The sequence below is a fragment of the Galeopterus variegatus genome, unplaced genomic scaffold (assembly GCF_000696425.1).
Source record: "Galeopterus variegatus unplaced genomic scaffold, G_variegatus-3.0.2 Scaffold3252, whole genome shotgun sequence".
Classification (NCBI taxonomy): Eukaryota; Metazoa; Chordata; class Mammalia; order Dermoptera; family Cynocephalidae; genus Galeopterus; species Galeopterus variegatus.
This window is the reverse complement of record NW_007729363.1, coordinates 222,492-243,435: the sequence shown is the minus strand read 5'-3', so window position 1 is coordinate 243,435 and position 20,944 is coordinate 222,492. Positions and strand designations below refer to the sequence as shown.

Sequence of the window (20,944 nt, the reverse complement as noted above, 5' to 3'; positions counted from 1 at the left end):
ACTCAGGATCGCGCTGTTTCCCGACACGGGTGCTCCAGACCCGCCGCCATTTTCCCTCTAGACTGGTCATTATTAAAGAGACCAAGAATAACAAATGCTGGTGACAATGCAGGGAAAAAGGAGCTCTTCTACACTGTTGGTGGGACTGCAAATTAGCACAGCCACTATGGAAAACAGTATGGGGTTTTCTCAAACAACTAGAGGTAGAACTGCCATATGATCCAGCAATCCCACTGCTGGGGATATCCCCAAAAGAATGGAAATCATCATGTGAAAGAGATACCTGCACTCCCATATTCATTGCAGCTCTATTTAAAATAACCAAAATATGGAACCAACCTAAGTGTCCATCAGTGGATGACTGGATAAGGAAACAGTGGTATATATACACAATGGATACTACTCTGCCATAAAAAAGAATGAAATACTGCCATTTGCAGCAACATGGATGAGTCTAGAGAAAATTATCTTAAGTCAAATAAGTCAGACAAGGAAAGAGAAATACAGGAAGGAAGGAAGGAAGGAAGGAAGGAAGGAAGGAAGGAAAGAAAAAGAAAGAAAGAGACCACAACAATAGTTGAACTTTCAGAAGAGAACAAACCTAAGTATACTAGAGATGGAGGGGAGGGAGGGAGAGGGTTTGGGGAATGATTGGTCGAGTAAAGGGCATAAAGAAAAATCACAATTTATAATAATGAATGTGCCAATAATAAAAAAGAAAAAGAAAAATTTTAATTTTTATAAAGTTTAGTTTCTTTTTTCTTTTTTCTTTTTCTTTCTTTTTTTTTTTTTTTTTTTTTTTTTTTTTTTTTTTTTTTTTTTTTTTTTTTTTTTTTTGGAGTTAATGAGGAAGTAGTGTCCCATATGCCCTGGAAAGCTCATCCTATAAGCCCTTGGTCCTGTTGAGATGGTATCAAATATATTGCTATTCTCTAGAAGAAAGAAGCAACTCCAGGCAACTTCTTGAGTTCCTGTTATTAATTATATTTGTATACACATAGACACATATATGTATATACATAAATACACATGCACATTTATGTGTGTATATATATGATATTTAGAGAGAGACAGACAGACAGACACAGAAAGACAGAGAAGGGAGGGAAGGAGGCAGAGAATTCAGATAGAGACCTCAGTCCTCGGAGTTCAGGAGTGTCCCTACAGACGAGGCAGTCATAGCTAAAATAAACCACATCTTAAATTCCAGATAAATGCTTGCATCACTGGAATTCCTATAACACATGTCCACTGAAGGTGTTGTGGGTTTGAACATTAAAAAAATTAATGCAGTGGTTTTACTTTACCATCTAGTGAGAGACACTAGTCTCACATTTACAGCTGGACCACAATGACGCTTTCTGTTCTTCAGGAGACATTTGTTGCAAAGTCATTGGGCAACTGCCTCCTGAAAACACAGCTCAGCCAGGGGGATGGATCACCTTGCAAGGATCTGCAATGAGCTATTTTCAAGTGATGACAAAGTGTGAAGTGAACTGCTTATGAGAACTTTCTTTTTCATCCAAAGTAAATTCAAATGAGATTGAAAATCTGACCTTCTATTACTGGAGCTCTCCTGACTAAAAGTAAAATTGAATTTTAATTCCTAAATCTCCATGTGTATACAGTACTGTGGAAACATCGCAGATTTTGGCTCTGTGCCCCAAAGAGAAATTGGCTTTGGGATTACTTGGTTTAAAAACAAAGCCTTTCTTAAGAGATGTATTTAATTTTCATGATGTTTTCTTTTTTCCAAAGCGAATGTGTAGTTCTTTTATATTTCAGTTTTTCTTGATCGTGAAAACGCCACCAAAATTCTGAATCGGCCAAAGAGGTATAATTCAGGCAAACTGGAAGAGGTTATTCGAGGGAACCTTGAGAGAGAATGTATAGAAGAAAAGTGCAGTTTTGAAGAAGCTCGAGAAGTTTTTGAAAACACTGAAAAAACCGTGAGTATTTCTATATGATATTCTTCAAATGCAGAGCAAAAAATTGAAAACTTCAAAAGAAAAGAAATTTCTCTTTGGAATTTTGAACTCTCCATACACATATGTGTATTATAAATGCTATAAAGGAATTAACACCAAAACACTTTATATGGTACCATTAACTTGTCGTCTTTTTTTTTTTTTTTTATAGACTGAATTTTGGAAGCAGTATGTTGGTAAGCAATTCATTTTATCCTCTAGCTGGCATATAAAAATTTGAGAATGACATATTTTCTCTCTGTATAAATAGGTAAAATATTAAACTCTGTTAAAAAGACTCAGAAGAATCGGTTTGACTCTTTAACCCATGACTGAATGGGGCTATACTACAAGTTTATGCCAGTATAGGAGAGATATCAGCTGGCACATAAATGTACCCCTCCCTGGGGCTTCACAAAGAACATCATTCCACCCCAGGAGGCTGGAAGGAAGAAACTGAATTGATTGTATCTTGGGGCCTAATGAGAATTTGCAGTCTTCAGTAGAGAACCAGAGAATGCTGATTGACTTAAATGCTTAAATGTCTATTGCTTGAAAGTCTTCCTCGTTCTGATGGCCTACGTGGCCTTCCACAGTTTTCCTTCCGCACCCTTCCCTTTGCCCTTCTAACCTCCTCTACTGCTTTCCTCCTTGCACGCGGGTCTCCAGCGATCCTGTCCTTCGTGCTGCTCCCTGCACATTCGAGGAATGCCCCCACCTTAGAGGCTTTATCGGGCCATTTCTTTTACCTGGCTGTTCCCAGCTTCCCTTAGCCTTGCTCTTTCACTTCCTTCAGGTCTTTGCCCAAATGTCACCATCGCAATGAGGCCAACCTTGATTATCTATTAATACTTCAACCTGCCCCCATCCCGTAGCCTCACCACTCTAGACACTCGTATCCTGCTCCATGTTTTCCAATAGCACTTTGCACCATCGAACATATATCATTTTCTTACTTACACTATGGATCATTTATTAGTCCCATCCCACTAGAATGCAAGCTTCATGTTGGCAGGGATATTCCATTGTTTTGTTCATTGATATATTCGCAACACCTAGAACAAATTTGTCTGTAACAAATAGACTCTGTAAACATTTGTCCAATGAATTGACCAAAAGGAGAAAAAGTCCAAATTTAATGACAACGAATTTTAAAACTAATTCAAAATCCAGCAGTAGGATTGTTTTTTCCTGAGAAAAATAAAGTTTTTATTCTAATAACAATTATTTTTACATTAGTTTTATATTTGTTCATTACAGTTGTTAAGGATTTTTCTCAACAACCAGGTAATGTTAGCATCATACCTAACTCTGAATATTTAATTTAATTAATTAATTTATTTATTTATTTTTATTATGAACATCCGTGAGATACAAAGCTACCTGTCACCCCTCGTGCCCATGATGTGAGGGCCAGATTCATACTGGGGGCATATCCATTACCAGAAATTGTTTTTGTACCCCATGTCCCCACTCAATTATCCCCCAATCTCCCTCCCCCTCCCCCTCTCCCTGCCACTCCGCTTCGTAGCCTTAGGAATGTTCCCTCCGTCTGTAAGACCACCGCCTACTGTGGTCTTTCTTTCCTTCCTTCCTCCAGCAGTAGGATTTTGAGGGAGGGTAAGTTTCACAGGTTGACTTACCACAGGCCATTTGCATGGATAGAAACAATTAACCTGGACACCAAATTCACTGAGTTCCATCAATATGAGATCCAATTCTGTTTTTTACAGTTCCTCATCTGGAGACACTACAGGACATTCACATGCCCTCGTAACTCATAATTCCTCCACTTTTATTATAAGTCGTGAGAGGAAAACGAGGTTCACTCTGTTATATTGCTTTATCTACCTTTCCTTGTTCTTAGTGATAAATGCTACCATTTCTACTGAGATAGCCCCCTAAAGTTACTTCAAACAAGTCTTCTTACTCTCTATTCCCACGGAATTTAAAGCTTTGAATCTTATAGTTTATTTCTTAAAGGAAATTGATGTCTACTTTAAAAAAAAAAATTCTGGCTCTATTTAAACCCCATGATCCCCTCATTGCTCACCCCCACACACCCCACCCCCACCCCAGGAACATATTTTGAAGTTGGACCCCTGCCTTCTAGGTCACATAGGTGCATTGTTTGTCATACTTCAGGTATAGATACCTGGGGAACTTAAAGGACATGATTCAGTCACTACTGCTTTGTCTACCAGAAAATAAAACAACAAAAACAAAAGCAAGAACAAAAAACAAACAAACTCCTTGCCTTTTTTCACTTGCAATGAAGATTCCTAACCAACACATATAACAAGGACCCAGGCTCCTCACTGATGTACCATTCTGTGCCATCATCTCACCCCATTAAGAGCCTGGTTGAAGAATGGTCCGTAGACTACAATAACTAGCATCTGTCAAGCAGTATACAGTTTACAGAATGACTGTCACATTTAACCCTCACACCATTCTTGTGAGCAAGGCATTATTAACTCCATTTGGAAGAAGAGGAAACTGAGACTTAGGGAGGTTAAGGGACTTGCCAAAGGACACCCAGGTGGGGAGTCATGAATCCTAGAAGAGAACCCAAGTTCGCTACTGCCCAACCCCTTGCTTTCACTGTTACACCTCATGGCCTCCAAATTTAAATGCAGTTATTCATTAAACAGGAACCTAGTAGTCTTAAGCAGGAATTTCTCACTTGGCAACGTCTTGTCTCTTGTTGTCTTTGACCCCTACTGTCTATGGCTTTGCCTCAGCACAAAGTACACCCAGATAAGAACCCAAAGGAGGACTAAATGCAAGATAAAATGACACTAATTTTAAAGATGTGTTTCAGCAAATGAGTTCCTCTGTAGCTGGCGGGAAGCCCAGACCCTTTCAGCGAAACATCCTAAATAATTCACATTTGTTGGTCTATAACATAAAGTGCAAATGTAGCTTGTTTTTTAGACCAGTTCTGAACATCAATAATAATAAACTAGAGATAAAGTATTTTGTTTTCAAAGAATTGGAACAAATTGAAGTATCTGTGCAAAAGCACATTGGATCAAGGGGCAGAGGGGACAAGGTCTAATTTTTACAGCAAGCAGATTTTCCAGAGAGGGACTATTTCTGAGAAAGGAATATTAGTCCCTTAGTCAATGGAACCTGGATAGATGCTTCTGACAGAGAGAAAAGAGAACGGGCAGGAATCTACACACTAGATGCAAGTGAATTTTGCCATAAAGTATGGTCTATCATGAGAAACTTGTCTTCGACTTCCCCCTTTTCTCTCATTCTTTGATTCTTAGTGTCATCTTCATCTCTTACTCTTTTCTTTCTCATCTATTGAGTCCTACTGATCTAGCTCTCATTTTTTCTTCAGAGATATTTTTCTTAGCTTGGAGTGCTTGCCAGTCTCCCTTGTAGTTCTGTCCATCCCTCTCTCCTGAAGCTTCCTTAGAAGGCCAGAATGAGGAAGAGTGCTAAGAAACCAGGCTTAAAGGTTTCTTTCTCATCCTGACCCTTCCCTTCCCCTCTCGCTTGTTCCTTCCTTCTGTTTTTATACCAGGAGTGTCTTCAAAGGCTTTCAAGAACTCTGCAGATGTAGAAACTTCAGGAAAGGTAGAATGGAAACATAGCCAATCTATACATAAACAAAGCACATTGCAGAATCTTTTCAAATTCTTTACGATCTACCAAATGTTATTTCTCACTTTACCTTGACCATTTGGAACCCAACTCATCAATATAAGAATATCTTTAGCAGTAACAGATGCTTCTGGCATCTTTTCTATTGTCTTGAACCATTACTGCACATGATACTTACAAGTTAAATGACAGTACAAGGAAGTAGATGCATTTGCTTCATGCCTAGGCTGCCAGTTCCTTGAGCAGAAGGACCACATATTATCTAGCTCAGCTTGCTCTGCAAAACTTGTGATAGAGCAGGCCTTGCATGACACATAGATTATATTTCTTGAAGTAATTTGATTTGATTTGGAATTAACTTTGCCATCATTCTTAAGGAAGGAGTGAAAATCCTTCTCACTCTATGCTAATATAGTACATTTCTAAACAAAGATGTTCTTTTCCCTCTCCCCTTGAGCTGCATAAACTATGTACACGCCTTCCTCGGGGCAATTTCCTAGGACAGTGTTAGCCTAAGAACCTTTGCTTGGGTGGCTTTCAGAAACTCAGGAGGACAGGAACATCATATACCTAAAAGCAGGTGGCTTCCAGGTCAGTAGTTCTGCTCTGACCCTAAAATCCGACTCCCATCCACAAGAGTCTACACAGGGGAGGACTGGGCATTTAAAGCAGGTTATCTGCTAATTCAGTTTCTTAACCTATCTCAAAGATGGAGATCAGTGTGAGTCCAATCCATGTTTAAATGGCGGCAGTTGTAAAGATGACATTAATTCCTATGAATGCTGGTGTCGATATGGATTTGAAGGAAAGAACTGTGAATTAGGTAAGTATTTTTTGATTACGCATGGCTCAAAGTTTCCCTTTGAAACCAGATGAAACTGAAAAATGCAATATTTATGTATCATAATTTCCTTTTAAAAACATATACTTTCAAAGCTTATAAATATTCATCTGTAGTCACAGTTTTCAGGACATGAGTTCAAGAAACTATATTAAGAGCAATAACAATATTTGGTAGCTAATGTTAAGTGGTAATGATGTTCTATTTACTGAACTTATTAATCCTTAATACAACCATATGTGGTCGGTATCATTACAACCCCCATTCTTTGCAGATAGGAAAACTGCAGCTTCAAAAGCTCAAAATTACAGAAGCATAAAAGGTTTAGCCAGGACTCGAACTTCAGTTTGACCAAAACACATGCTTCTAACTACTACACTCAAAATTCAGAGAAAATTGAACCCATAAAATTGTTTGAACTCATGACTAAATTGCTAACAACATAGACAAGGGAAGTCAATTAAGTATAGAACAGGCCAATTATCCCATATAATAGGAACTTCTCCATGCATGCAAACCATTTCACATGCTAAATTTGTTGACAAAAATTAGAGCTCATTCCTGAATTTGACTATATTGATTACATCAAAAGAGTTACATAGCAAACTAGGATCATTGTAAACCTTTTCTTCTCATAGCCTGGAATATATTTTTGCTGACGTGCTGGTAACTGGATCAGTAAATCCCAAAGTCCTTTACCTACTTGTTTATTACTTCTGGATACAATATTACCAGTAACGTGATTGTGAAAAGCACACAGTGCTAATGAGGGATTCTCTTTCTACTCTGAAACTCCAGAAAAACAAAGATTCAATCCCAAGGAAAGAATTTGACACCACAGCCTACATGACTAAGGACAAAGAGTAGAAAATTATCAGGACTCTATGACAGCATTATAGCAATCTGCCTGACAGATGAAAAAGGCATAAAATGAAATAAAATGTAGTAGGTGCACTTGTCCTATTGAGAAAGGGGGGAAAAAGTCACCTGTAATGTTGTTCAGAAATCCTTTCAGCACTAAAGAGAAATTCATTGATCATCTTCCTTTGAGATCTGAAAGATCTTAGAAGCTGAGAAAAGGAAAAGGTTACAGGGCAAAAAACATTTAAAAAGAAAGAAAAAAATGAATGCAGGTGGATGAGCTAGTACACCTGGCTTGGACTGCCATTTCCTTAGGTTTCCCAGTGTGGGGACAAACCAATGCCTGGGTTACCTTTCCTGCAGCTGTGTCAATTGGTTTAACATCTCTGAAGTGCTACTTTCATCCAAAAGATTGTAATTTCAAATTCAGATTTACCTAGATAAATTTGATTCTGCTGTTATGAAAATCTACAGAAATCTTTGGAGTAGCTACTCATTGTTGGCTTAAATAATATAACTGTTGGAACCGAGGGGATAAATAACTCCATTAGTCTCAGTTACGACTGAAGAGCACAATGTAGTGAACTGTAATTGAAAATATGAATGTCTTTATCTAGTTTAAAAATAAAGACACTTTAAAAGGATGAGAATAGCACTGAGGGGTGTAAACATAAGCACAAAACTTCTGTAACAGGGTTTGCTACATGTGTGAGGTTATGGTCCACACATCAAAAATGCTGAGTGTACATCTCGATACTCTTGGGTTCCCACATTGTGGTTTGCTTGGGGCTCTGCAGTTGTACTGCTGCCACCACCACAGCTGGCCACTGGGGTTTATTGATCTCACCCAGCCAATTTGATCAAGGTTTAGAAAAATCTTTTCAGCTCAGTTCAGAAACAAAAATGGGAATTCTCTCACAAAGCCCTTTATCTCAGACACTAGAGGAAAGCAATAGCAAAAGAATATACAAATTCCCATTTAAGCTTGTTGTTTCAAACTGAACTAAAGACTAATCTCAAAAGCTACTGGATAGCACAGTTTATGGAGTATCTGGGCCCCGAGAGTCTTGCCTTACACTGTCTTGGAAAAAAGGAGGAGATTTCCATTCTTAAGACCTTTTGTTTTCTTTTTTCCTTGTTCGTCAGGCTCTTTGCTGGGGGAGAGGTGTGCAAACATTCAGGGTATGCTTTCTAGTTAGAATAACAATTAATTGGCTATTGGGTCCCTTTGGCTACAATAAAGACCTCTGTATGTCACCAGCTGCATATCAAATTCGAATCTCTTTCAGATATATCAAGGTCTGTAAGAATTCGGTCACTCTTGTCCTCTCTAAAGAGTCCAAGAGGCATTTTTCAACACTAAGGTAGGATAGAAAGAAAAAAATCACAAGTGCATAAACACTCTTTTATTTTTCTCTTTTTTCCAGAACATCACAGACACTACTGTTTTATTTACTGTGTATTTCTGTGGAGGGGGGAAAAAAAAAGAAATATGTTGAGTTTAGTTGAATAACAGCATATTTTGTAGTAAGCATTCAATAGAACATCTTTTGTCTAGTCTTCGGTTATCACATCAATTGATATATCGGGGAAGATGAAGACAGTAAAGTAAAGCAGAACATAACTTTTGTAGTAGGCATGAAGGAAATTAGAAATAGTGTTTGTGCTAACATGGAGAAGAAGAACAGATGCTTTGAGATGTTCCTCAAAAGATATTTTGTGAGACCAGCGTCAGGACCAGGAAGAACCCATAGCCAACATACTGCTTGGCATCTAAGAACTTAATAATTGATGAATAAGTCCCATTCTGATTGTTCCTTAGGTGCTATTCTAGGGACTTCTCCCCTGGAATTCTTTGCATTGTCATTCCATGTGTAGAATCTTGAGCCTTTTACCCAAGGGCAAAAGATTGCTGATTAGGCAGCAATATTTCCCACCACATGCACAGACCCAGCCAGAGACCAACAGCAGCAGTAACATACTAGGAAATAAAGGGCAATGACAAATGAGGAAAATGATACAAGAGTCTGGTTATTTAGCCAAGGACACAGAATCAGAATTGGGAAAACCACACTGAGTTTACTCTTTCCCATTGTGTCTGCTCTGGACAAAACCAGGCTACACCTACCACCTACCACTGTTAATTTATCACAATCTCATATTGAGTGAACACTTTCTATAGGTGGTACCTGATTTGGCTGAACACTTTAGTATCACTTTGTAGCAACAAAATGATAGCTAGCAACATGAAAAGAACCAGGGACGTTATCATTATTAGTGAGGAGAAAGGTCCTAAAAATAATAGTAAAAGACCAAATCCCAAATAGTTGGATCATGCACTTAGTAAATTATTGGTATCAAAAGTTAAAGCTCAGGCTGGTTCCTTTGTCCATCTGGCAACAGTTGATTTGACTCCCTGTATTTCCTGAAGTATCAGTAAGAACTATGAGCTAATTATTACATTAGTTTATGCTAGCATACGTAAAATAGAGTGTAAGAGTTTAGATTTGTCACTTAAAAATTCATGATATATACTTCAAAATCATATAGTCACTGGGATAGCCTGCATTCCCCCAGAAAAAAGAGCCTGTGACACAAGCTTATTTACTAAGGTGTGCAGTGCTAGGGGGCAAGAATAAGGGACAGGAGAGTGAGGCAGCAAGGAAAGGAGAACCAATAAGAGGATGAGCTGTCAAACTGCTTGCCTATAACTGCAACTGATTGCTTCATCTCCTGGGACTGTCTCCAAAAAGCCATATAAACTGGCCACATGATAGTCCACTTGAGAAGAAAGAAGAGGTGAAAGAATTTGTCCACCAGCATCTGTCTCCCATTGGTCAAAATTTCAGCCTATGCAGCCTTAACTCCTCCACATTTCCAAGTTAGGCATGCTTGGGCACCCAGAGAGTCATACGGCATCCCATGCCTCAACATCAACAAGGAAGCCCCAAGGCAAGAGGCAAAAGTCACATAGTATAGCTATGAGCCAAGGCAATTCAGGGCTACACGCATATGAGATCAGTTGAAGTCCAAGCAGAGCTGATCACCACAAAGCTGGAAAAAGACACAAGTGAGTCTGAGAGGAACTAAGGTGGCATATAGGAAGTATGTAATACGGTCACTCATTTTCAAACATTCAATGTTATAATTACACTGAGAACTGAGCATTTCTGTTGAAAGCTGTACTGTTGTTGAGCATGTAGGTAAGGCAAAAGGTGTCTTATATTCACAGTGTTCCTGTACTGCTCTAGAGACAAAAACAGTCCCAAGGGCAGAGCCTGTTTTTTTTTTTAACTCAGCAGATGTCAGCTAGATTCTATTATAGACTTACATTAATTAAGACAGTATGGTATTGACTCAAGAATACACAAATAAATCAATGGAACACAATGAAGAGTCCAGAAACATACCTGCACATAAATGGAGGCTTGACTGATGGCAGAGGTGCTACCACAGTGAAGTAAGGAATGGTTGGTGTTTTCAATAAATAGTGATGGGTCAATTAGATATCCATATGGGGAAAAACGCATCTGGATCCCTACCTCATACCATATACCATAGTCAATTCCAAGTGTACTAAAGATCTTAACAAGAAATATAAATCAATAAAGTTTGATAATTATGACCCTGGGGTAAGCAAAAATTGCTTAAACAGAATACAAAAAGTACTCTGTTTTGACTGATAAATTGAACTATATTAAAACTAAGAACTTCTGTTCAGCAAAAGACACTATTTAGAGTGAAAAGGCAAGTCACAGAGTGAAGGAAGATATCTGTAATATGTATATCTAATAGTTGGAACTCTCATACACTGATGGTGGGAATTTAAATTTGTTCAATCATTTTAAAAAACTGCTTGGCAGTATCTACTAGACCTGAACATATGATCCAATAATTCCGCTCATTAGTATAAATCTGCTAAAAATGCATGCTATGTTACCAAAAGATATGTACAAGAATGTTTAGTACAGCATTATAAATAAGAACCCAAAACTGCAAACACTCCAAATATCAATCAACAGTAGAATGGATGAATAAAAGTTGTAATATTAATACAATAGAATACTACACAGCAATGTAAGTGAGCTATTGTTATGGATAATCTCACAGACAAAACGTTAGATGGAAGACACAGAAGAGTTCATATTGTGAGCTTCTATTTATATGAAGTTCATGTACTAGCAAAACTGTTCACTGTGTTAAAAGCCTGGGTAATTTGAAAAGGAGGAAGGATGGAGTGATTGGGAGAAGGCATTAGGAGAGCTTCTGGGCTGTTGATAATGTCCTATGTGTTGATCCGTTTAGTGTTTAAACAGGTGCACTTACTTTGTGAAAACTTGTATTAAAGTACTGTACTTTTCTGAATATATGTTATACTCCAACAAACAGGTGTTTTTAATTGCAGCTAATGATTTAGCAAAAGTAGAATATCTTAACACTTAATTTCATGCCAAATCAAATATATTGCTACCACCATTTTTTTTTACCTTAATGAGAATTTTATTTGACCTCTCTTTCTATTCTTAGCTCAAGCTCCCAAGTTTCTTACCATGAATGCACCCAGCTTATATTTGACCCATATATGAGTCAGTAGTTTTTAGAAATGCGTGTTAAATGATGCTATTACTGTTGATTTTGCTTTCTTTCAGATTCAACGTGTAGCATTAAGAATGGCGGATGCAAGCAGTTTTGTAAAAACACTGCTGATAGCAAGGTGGTTTGCTCCTGTACTGAGGGATTCCAACTTGCAGAAGACCAAAAGTCCTGTGAACCAATAGGTCAGAATCTAAATAAGTTTTTTTAAAAGAAAATCTATATTTGAACCTTCATTTTAACTAGCCTACATAATTTTAATCCCTATTTGTATCTACTTCCTTTTGAAATCATAGAAAAGCTTGAATTAGACAGATTAATTTTCCAAATTGCACCATCATTTTAAATATAAATTCTGTAATTATGTACAGCCTGAATTCTTTTCTGTGTCCAACCTTTTTCTCTGACTTTTATGTCACAAAGAAAGCGATTTGCGTAATTTCTATATATATATATTTGTAATTCATCAAGTCAAATTAATGTGATAATACTGTACCAAAAAAAGAACACAAAAGGTTGACTGAATGATAAGCTTCCAGTACAAAGATGGTGAATTTTAAGCATGATTCTGTCAGGGCCTGGCTAGTTTACTCTGAGAAAGTTATTTCCTATACTTGGGTCTCAAGCTGAGTTTAAACAGTTCGTGTCAGAATGATTCCAGCCACTAGCTGTATTAAGTTCTGCTAGGAACTTAATACAGCACAATCTATACAGCAGTGGACAAAGCAACGTTCCCAGTCATGTCAACCACACCACCATGTTGACAGCTGATTGGTGTATTCAGGACATCTCCACTCCATACTTACATGCTCTTCTCTGAAGACGAAAGCAATAGAAACTTTTGATTAAAAAAGTAGGCTCTGCAGGATCAATTATATTGGATAAATGGGGGCCTTTTTGAAGCAAACTCAGTATATTTCTTTTGCATTTCCAAAGTCTGATATTTTATTAAATTGGTACATTAGATTGTGCACCTTTCCTCTATAATTGGATTCGATACCTATCTGAGCAATGCACCAGGCAGAGGAAATTAAAGAAAAAAACCAGGAGCATATATGCTGCAATTAAAATGAAGAGTCTCTAATGCATCAAGGACTGCTTGCCTGTCCTTCTGCCTGGTTTTTCACATAAGCTGCCTCAAAGCTAGCCTACCTCGGGAGGAGCATGTGTATGTGAGTACGTGTATGTTAACTTTAAAAACCTAACATCCGGTGCAGATAGGTGGCACAGTAGCTAAACCCTTACGAGCCCTGCTAACTTATAAAAGAGAAAAAGAATTGAGAACCATCTCTAACTATTAAGTGTTATATTTCAATGTAGCCTTAGCTGTAGCAGAATAAGTAGGCCAAACGTAAAGTAAGCTTTTCTGCCTTCTCAATGATAATGGTCCCTTTTCTCTAGCCATTGTTGATCATGTATATTTATACATAAGTATTTTGAACTTATTTCCTGTTTTTTCAACCACATGCTGTCTTCACGGTACTTTGTCGCAGCTGGTTGCTATAGAAATGTCTGTTATAAGGAATGTGGCTAGAAGGAAAGTGAGAAAAGAAAATGAAGTATGGGGTGACTTTGTTTGACTACAAATTTCCATTTGACTCCCTCCCACTCGGTCCCCGCGTCCTTGGCTGGCGTCAGAAAAATGGTTACAAACTTCCTAGTACACGAGAAGATCTGGTTCGACAAGTTCAAATATGATGATGCAGAAAGGAAATTCTATGAGCAGGTGAACGGGCCTGTGTCTGGCTCCTCCATGCAGGAGAATGGCGCCAGCATGATGCTCCGAGACATGACAGGAGCCAGAGAGAACATTCAGAAATCTCTGGCTGGAAGCTTGTTGTCAGGATCACCAGCCTGGAAGTGGAGAACCAGAACCTGCGAGGCATGGTGCAGGACCTGCAGCAGGCCATCTCCAAGCTGGAGGCCTGGCTGAGCCTGCTGGAGAAGAGCTCGCCCACCCACCGGGCCACAGCCCCACAGACCCAGCACGTGTCTCCCATGTGCCAAGTGGAGCTATGCCAGCAGAGGACGATGAGGACAATGACATCAACCTGTTTGGCCGTGATGAGGAGGAGGAGAATAAGGAGGTGGCGGGGCTGCGGGAGGAGAGGCAGTGGCAGTAGGCAGAGAAGAAAGCCAGGAAGCCTGTGCTGGTGGCCAAGTCCACCATCCTCCTGGACGTCAAGCCCCAGGATGATGAAACAGATATGGCCCAGCTGGAGGCCTGTGTGCACTCCATCCAGCTGGATGGGCTAGTCTGGGGTGCCTTCAAGATGGTGCCCGTGGGCTATGGCATCCGAAAGCTGCAGATCCAGTGTGTGGTAGAGGACGACAAGGTGGGGACTGACTTGCTGGAAGAGGAGATCACCAAGTTTGAGGAGCACGTGCAGAGTGTGGACATGGCTGCTTTCAACAAGATCTGAAGCCCGAGCATGAGTGTGTGCGTGAGGCCCTATGGTGATTAAAGACTGAGACTCTGGAAAAAAACAAAAACAAAAAAATCAATTTCCATTTGCGTGGTCCCCAATGTATTAGTAGATGATTTCTCTTTTTAGGAAATCAAACCAACCCAAGGGGGAAAAAAAATGGCCAGGTCCAGGGTGAATATGGCTGTGATAATCATACTAGTGATTTATTTGGTTAATATTTGACAGCCAGGTAATTGAATCACAATGATCTCTCCCCAGCAAATACCTAAAACCCATGTTGAAATCTACAAGGTATTCTAGTCTTCAAAAGAAACCCTGTAAATGATAAGCAGCAGAAATCCTATTTACCTAATTCTAAACTTGAAGTTACATGGCAAAATCATCAGAATTCCATCCAGGCACGGCACTTGGGAGTAAGACGTTTTAGTAAAGAAACTAAACAGAAAGTCATTAGACTCTATAAAAATTTTACCAAACTTGATTCCGGAATACCTATTTTTGTAAAGATGATGAATTCCTGAGCCAAATGTTCTTTTCATGATGGGCTTGAAAACTTTCAACAAAAATAATGCAATCAACCATTTAGTTTGACATTCATTCATTAGATTTAAAATAAAAAAAATTGTTGGGCCTGATTCTAGGAAGTGACAAGGATGATGAGTCTTGTTGTCAATTTTTGAAATACATGTTCTGTTTGCCAATGAGATATATCAGACTACTATTTTTTTTCTATTTTTCTAGTGCCATTTCCATGTGGAAGAGTTTCTGTTTCATCCAATTCTGAGACGTTCACCCGTGCTGAGACTATTTTTTCCAATATAGACAATGAAAATTCTACTGAAGATGAAACCATTTTGGATAACGTCACTCAAAGCACCCAGTCATTTAAAGACTTCACTAGGATTGTTGGTGGAGAAAACGCCAAACCAGGTCAATTCCCTTGGCAGGTACTCTATACTGATGGTGTGTCGAAACTGGAACTCAGCTTGCAAGGGACAAGCCAGGTGGGAGACTGAGGCTAGGACACTAAACAGACCTATTGGGATCAGAGAAGTATTTAGGCAAGTTTCAGCATGAAGCAATATGAGAAACCTCCCATGTGTGAGCAGTTGGTGAAACACAAGTCCAGGCACAGCTACCATATGGGGTCAAGAAGAATTTGGCATCAAGAAAATAGCATAGCAGGATTCCAGACAAGCAACTGATCAATCGGGAAGTCCAGGAAAGAGGTCACTGGTACTTCCACTTCAGCCCCTGGCAAAACTGATGAGAGTCAGAAAGTCTCTAGGCCCAGAGAAACTGGATTATTTCAAAGGGAGTCAAGAAAAGAACTCGAGTAGGAAGGGTTAAGGCAAGAACTAGGCTCCTGGAAGCAGGATATGAGATAGGGGCTTGGTCCACAGCTGTGTTTCTCAAAGTGTAGTAGCATCACAATCATCTGGGAACTTGTTAGAACACAAATTTTATGCTTCCACCCCAGACCTACTGAATCAGAATCTCTGGGGGTGGAGCTCCACAATCCATGTGCAAACAAACCTACCAGGTGATTCTGATACACACTACAGTTTCAAAACCATTGGTCCAGAGGAAACAAACTTGTTACAGAAGCCAGGGTCCAAAATACCTAATGACAGACTCATGGTACCTAGTTTTCCAAGTGTGGTTTGCAGACCACCCACATGTGCGGAATTACCTGTGCACATTTTTGATACAACATCCAAGAGCTAGATTTGTAGCAAAATGTGGGTTGTAAGTAAGTGTACAGCTAAAGCCTAAGTGATTCCATCTATGAGAAGGAATAGGAGCCCCTACCTGCACCCCAGCCAAGGAGCCAGGCTGGTCCTTATCTAAAGTTGTGCTGTGCAATAAGGTAACCAGTAGCCACATGTGTCTACTTAAATTTAAAATTTAACTACGATTAAATAAAATTTAAAATTCAATTCTTCAATCACAGCTGCCACAGTTCAAGTGCATAATAGCTACATGTAGCCATGGCTACTGTATTGGGCAACACTGGTATAGATAGAACATTTCTATCACTGTAGAAATTTCTATTGGACAGCACTTATAATAGTTTAGTCTAACTTAAAACTTCCTAGTGGCCACAATCATGATTTGGTAGTGATTTCAAGGATGTTTCACTCCAAAGTGTTTTCTATACTGAGGTTGGACCTTCTGCCATCAGAAACTATTAGCCTTAAAGACTTTGCAATCATCAAGCAGGTAACAATTTAAGCCAGGATCAGGTAAATTTCCCCAAGTTTAACACCACTGGAATTTTCTGAAACTATGTATCTAGCCAGGATTACTTCAGAATGCCTGCCATTTTCCAATATAATGACTATAACATATTGAACATATACCTGGGGATGGGAGGGTGGGGTGGAATTTGCACAGACATTGTGGAAAATGGTATGGCATTCTGTCATCAAAGGGTGACAGAACATCACAACCAAGATTCTGTATCTTCCTTTCTTTTATCTTTGTTTTTTTAAAAAACAATATTTGGTGGACCTGATCTTATAGACAATAAAATACACTCTATGTCCCTTAACACACCCTCTGTCCCTACTTAAGTGCACCCTACCAGGGCTGCTTCGCTCACCCACCATTAACCCTTCCCTTCTCTCATCCACATCTTTACCCTTAACGACTCTTTGTAAGACTGGTCTTCTTCATTGACCTTTCTTTGAACAATCCCTTTTGAGTGCAACCACTCTAATTATACTTTCATTCTATTTAATATTCACGTACCTAATTCTTTCTACCTAATTATGTTTTTTTTGTGTTCTCATACATTTTCATTCCTTATGTATCCAACTTCCATGGATAAGGTGGTTACAACAAAAGATCTTACTTTATGGCAATTATCTTTCTTAAGTTTGTGGGACATAGAGCAGTGCTTAGAATGGAGGATCCAGAAACCCAGGAATGTACAAGGGTACTTCAAAAAGTTTGTGGGAAAATAGAATTAAAAGATAACATGAGGGGGCCGGCCCGGTGGCGCACTGCTACAGTGCGCCGCTTCGGAGCGCGGCGGCGCTCCCGCCGAGGGTTCGGATCCCACATACAGACCGGCCGCTCACTGGCTGAGTGAGATGCGGGTGCAACACCGAGGGTTGCAATCCCGTTGCCGGTCCCGGTCCGGTACGGGCGCGACACTGAGGGTTGCGATCCGTTGCCGGACACGAAAAAAAGACAAAAAAATAATAATAATAAATAACATGAATCTTTCCATGAACTTGTTGAAGTACCCTCAAATTATTAACTAAGAAGATGACTTCCTTTAAAAAAAAAGAAACACACCAGGATTTTTTTTTAAATCCCAGGATGCATGCACTGTGGGCTTAACATTGTCCTTTTGTCACCCCAGAAATGAAATGGCGAATACTCTTAAGTGAGAGCTAAAAAAAGAGGTCTAAAGTTTCAATTTAGTCACATAATCTCTGCTTCCCACCCACGCCCTGTAAATCAGATGCTTTCCAATGTTTTAATAATGCAGATCTTTCCTTTAAAAATATAGTAACTCTAGAAGACATTTCATTTTCTTTGCAAGCAGAGGAGAGGACAGTTGTAGCTGTTCTGTGAGGAAGAAGATATAAATGGTACACATCATTTGAAATCTTTTTGTGTCCGTCTCCCTGCACAGTAACCATTATTGTACCTGTTCTCTTTTTCCTGCCTAGCCGAGATCATTTGGAGTGTTCAAGAACACTCATACACACGTGTGCACACATGCACAAGCACACACGCTTTCACTCCCTCTTTCATCCATACAAACTGAGATTACTGACTTGAAGACATACAAAGCTCTAGGTTTTATTCTTTTCCAAAGGTAAAAAATTTCCAAAATTAGAGGAATCTCCCTACCTTCTAGGATACTTGAGAAAGACACTGTCATACTTCTGCATTGTTTCCTTCCTCACCAGAGGTCTCTCCACACCCACCTCCACCCGGTTCCTCAGGAAAGGTTACTGGTTTTCAAAAAAATATGAGCTAAATTGAGTGTGCAAAGTTCACTTTTAGACAAAGATGGAACAGCAAATGAAACAAACCAGAATCTCTCCTGAGTTGTGAATGGGCCAGCTCTCCACATCATGGTTAACCTGTAGGGTGAAGACGCTAGATTTAATCGCAGACAAGACTGTGACAAACTTGCCAAGGTATAAAAAGAAAGCAAGCAACACCTGGGGTTTCAGTGGCCAAAACATTAAATTTCTGGCTCTGAAATATGAAATGCTGTTTACCAATGTCACCTAGAAAAGAGTGTTTTAAAATGCTAATGCTTCATAAAAGCCTTTCTATTCAGATTTTTTGTTCTTATTGTTTTTTTCCTCCTTCTAGTTGACTTTTTTAATTGATTATGCATATTCATGAGGTACAAAGCTGGCCTTCCCCACTTGTGCCCAAGATGTGATGGCCAGATCAATACTATCAGCATGCCCATTACCACAAATTGTAATTATTCCCCATGTCCCCCACCCAATTAATCCCCCTCCCTCCCTGCCCCAACCCACTCTGCAACCCTAGGTGTGCTCTCTCCCTCTGCAAGTCCAATGCACCACCGTGGTCTTTCTTTCCTTCCTTCTTTCTCTCTTAGCTCCCACTTATGAATGAAGACATGTGGTACTTTTCCTTCTGTGCCTGGCTTATTTCACTTAACATAATTTTCTACAAGTTCATCCATGCTGCTGCAAATGGCAGAATTTCATTCTTTTTTATGACAGAGTAGCATTCCGTGGTGCATATATATCACATCTTCCTTATCCAGTTGTCCGTTGGTGGACATTTAGGTTGGTTCCATGTCTTGGCTATTGTAAACAGAGCTGCGATGAGCATGAGAGTGCAGGTGTCCCCTCAACATGATGATTTCCATTCCTTTGGGTATGTACCCAGAAGTGGGATTGCTAGATCACATGGTAGTTCTATTTGTAGGTATTTTAGAAACCTCCATACTGTTTTCCATAGTGGTTGTACTAATTTACAGTCCCACCAAGAGTGCAGGAGTGTTCCCTTCTCTCCACATCCTTGCCAGCGTGTATTATTCTCCATCTTTTTGATTATAGCCAGTCTGACTGGGGTGAGGTGATATCTCATTGTGGTTTTAATTTGCATTTCCCTGATGACTAGTGACATTGAGCCTTTTTTTAAGTGCCTGTTGGCCATTTGTATGTCTTTCTTCAAAAAATGTCTATTCGGGGCCGGCCCGGTGGCACACTGCTACAGTGCGCCGCTTAGGAGCGCAGTGGCGCTCCCGCCGAGGGTTCGGATCCCACATACAGACCGGTTCCCGCTCACTGGCTGAGCAAGGTGCAGGAGCAACACCGAGGGTTACGATCCCGTTGCCGGTCCCGGTCCGGTACGGGCGCGACACTGAGGGTTGCAATCCGTTGCCGGACATGAAAAAAGACAAAAAGGAAAAAACAAAACAAAACAAAAAAATGTCTATTCGGTTCCTTTGCCCATTTTTAATTGGGTTATTTGATTTTTTACTGTGTAGTTGCTTGAGTTCCTTGTATATTGTGGATATTAATCCCTTGTTGGATGTATAGTTTGCATATATTTTCTCCCACTTTGTATGTTGTCATTTCAGTCTGTTGATTGTTTCTTCTGCTGTGTAGAAGCTTTTTAGCATGATATAGTCCCATTTGCTTATTTTTTCTTTTGTTGCCTGTGCTTTTGGGGTCTTGTTCATGAAGTCTTTGCTCAGTCCTAATTCCTGAAGTGTTTCCCTGTATTTTTCCTTAGGAGTTTGATGGTTTCAGATCTTATACTAAGTCTTCAAATCCATTTTGAGTTGATTCTGGTATATGGTGAGAGGTACAGGTCTAGTTTCATTCTTCTGCCTATGGATATCTAATTTTCCCAGCAACATTTATTGAAGAGGCAGTCTTTTTCCCAATGTATTTGACAATGCCTTTGTTAAATATCAGTTGGCTGTAAGTCTGTGGGTCTTTCTATTCAGAATTGATTCTTTTACCTTTCAAACTGGCGGTGAGACTGGGGGGGAGGGGTTGGTAAAGTGATCACAGGGTGAAGAAATCCCACAAAAAACATGGAGAGTTTCATTTCATCTGGAATAACGAAAGGCTTAAATAAACTGAAAATGTTTAGTCTGTTAAAGAAAAGGTTTAGGTGAGCTGTTTGCAGGAGCCACAGAGGAAAAAAGATTTGTGGACCTATGGGCTAAAGTTGCAGGCCGGCAGGCAGATTCCGGCCTTGGTTGAGAAACCCTTTCCCCAGCCACAGGGTAGGTGACGTAGGCTGAGCAGCTTTGGGAGCAAACTTTGGTTAACAAATGTTTGTCCAATTATTGATTCGAAGAGCTGTTCTGTCACTGGGGACAGCAGAGGCTGGATAACCCCATAGGAGGGCGTGTGGAGGGCATTCGTTCACCTGGCGAAAAATTAGAGCAGGCTGGGAGATCGCTGAGATCCAGTCCAGCTACCAGACCCTGGGGAGCCACGTTCACCGTCCACGTAGCTCGTCCGCTTTGTTCTGGGGCTTCAAGCTCAGCTTGCCCGGCTGGAGGCAGCAGCTGACCTAGCCGCGCCTCGCTTGCGACGGTCGCTTCCCAGGAACCCTCTGCGGCGACAAGCCCTGTCCCCCGCCCCCCACCCCCGTCCCAGCTTTGA

At 39.9% G+C, this 20,944-nt stretch overlaps 1 protein-coding gene and 1 pseudogene across 1 annotated transcript in view; both read left to right on the top strand.

The window, feature by feature from the left end:
* Positions 1-1,785: 1,785 nt before the first annotated feature.
* Positions 1,786-20,944, top strand: part of F9 (coagulation factor IX) — a gene marked incomplete at its 5' end in the record, with an annotated part of 27,081 nt that continues 7,922 nt past the window's right edge. Inside the window, 5 exons of the mRNA XM_008584386.1 lie at positions 1,786-1,949; positions 2,140-2,164; positions 6,295-6,408; positions 11,937-12,065; positions 15,051-15,256. Coding sequence (XP_008582608.1) covers positions 1,786-1,949; positions 2,140-2,164; positions 6,295-6,408; positions 11,937-12,065; positions 15,051-15,256 — 638 coding nt within the window. The remainder of the gene's footprint in view (positions 1,950-2,139; positions 2,165-6,294; positions 6,409-11,936; positions 12,066-15,050; positions 15,257-20,944) is intronic.
* On the top strand, positions 13,484-14,303 carry LOC103600148 (annotated as a pseudogene).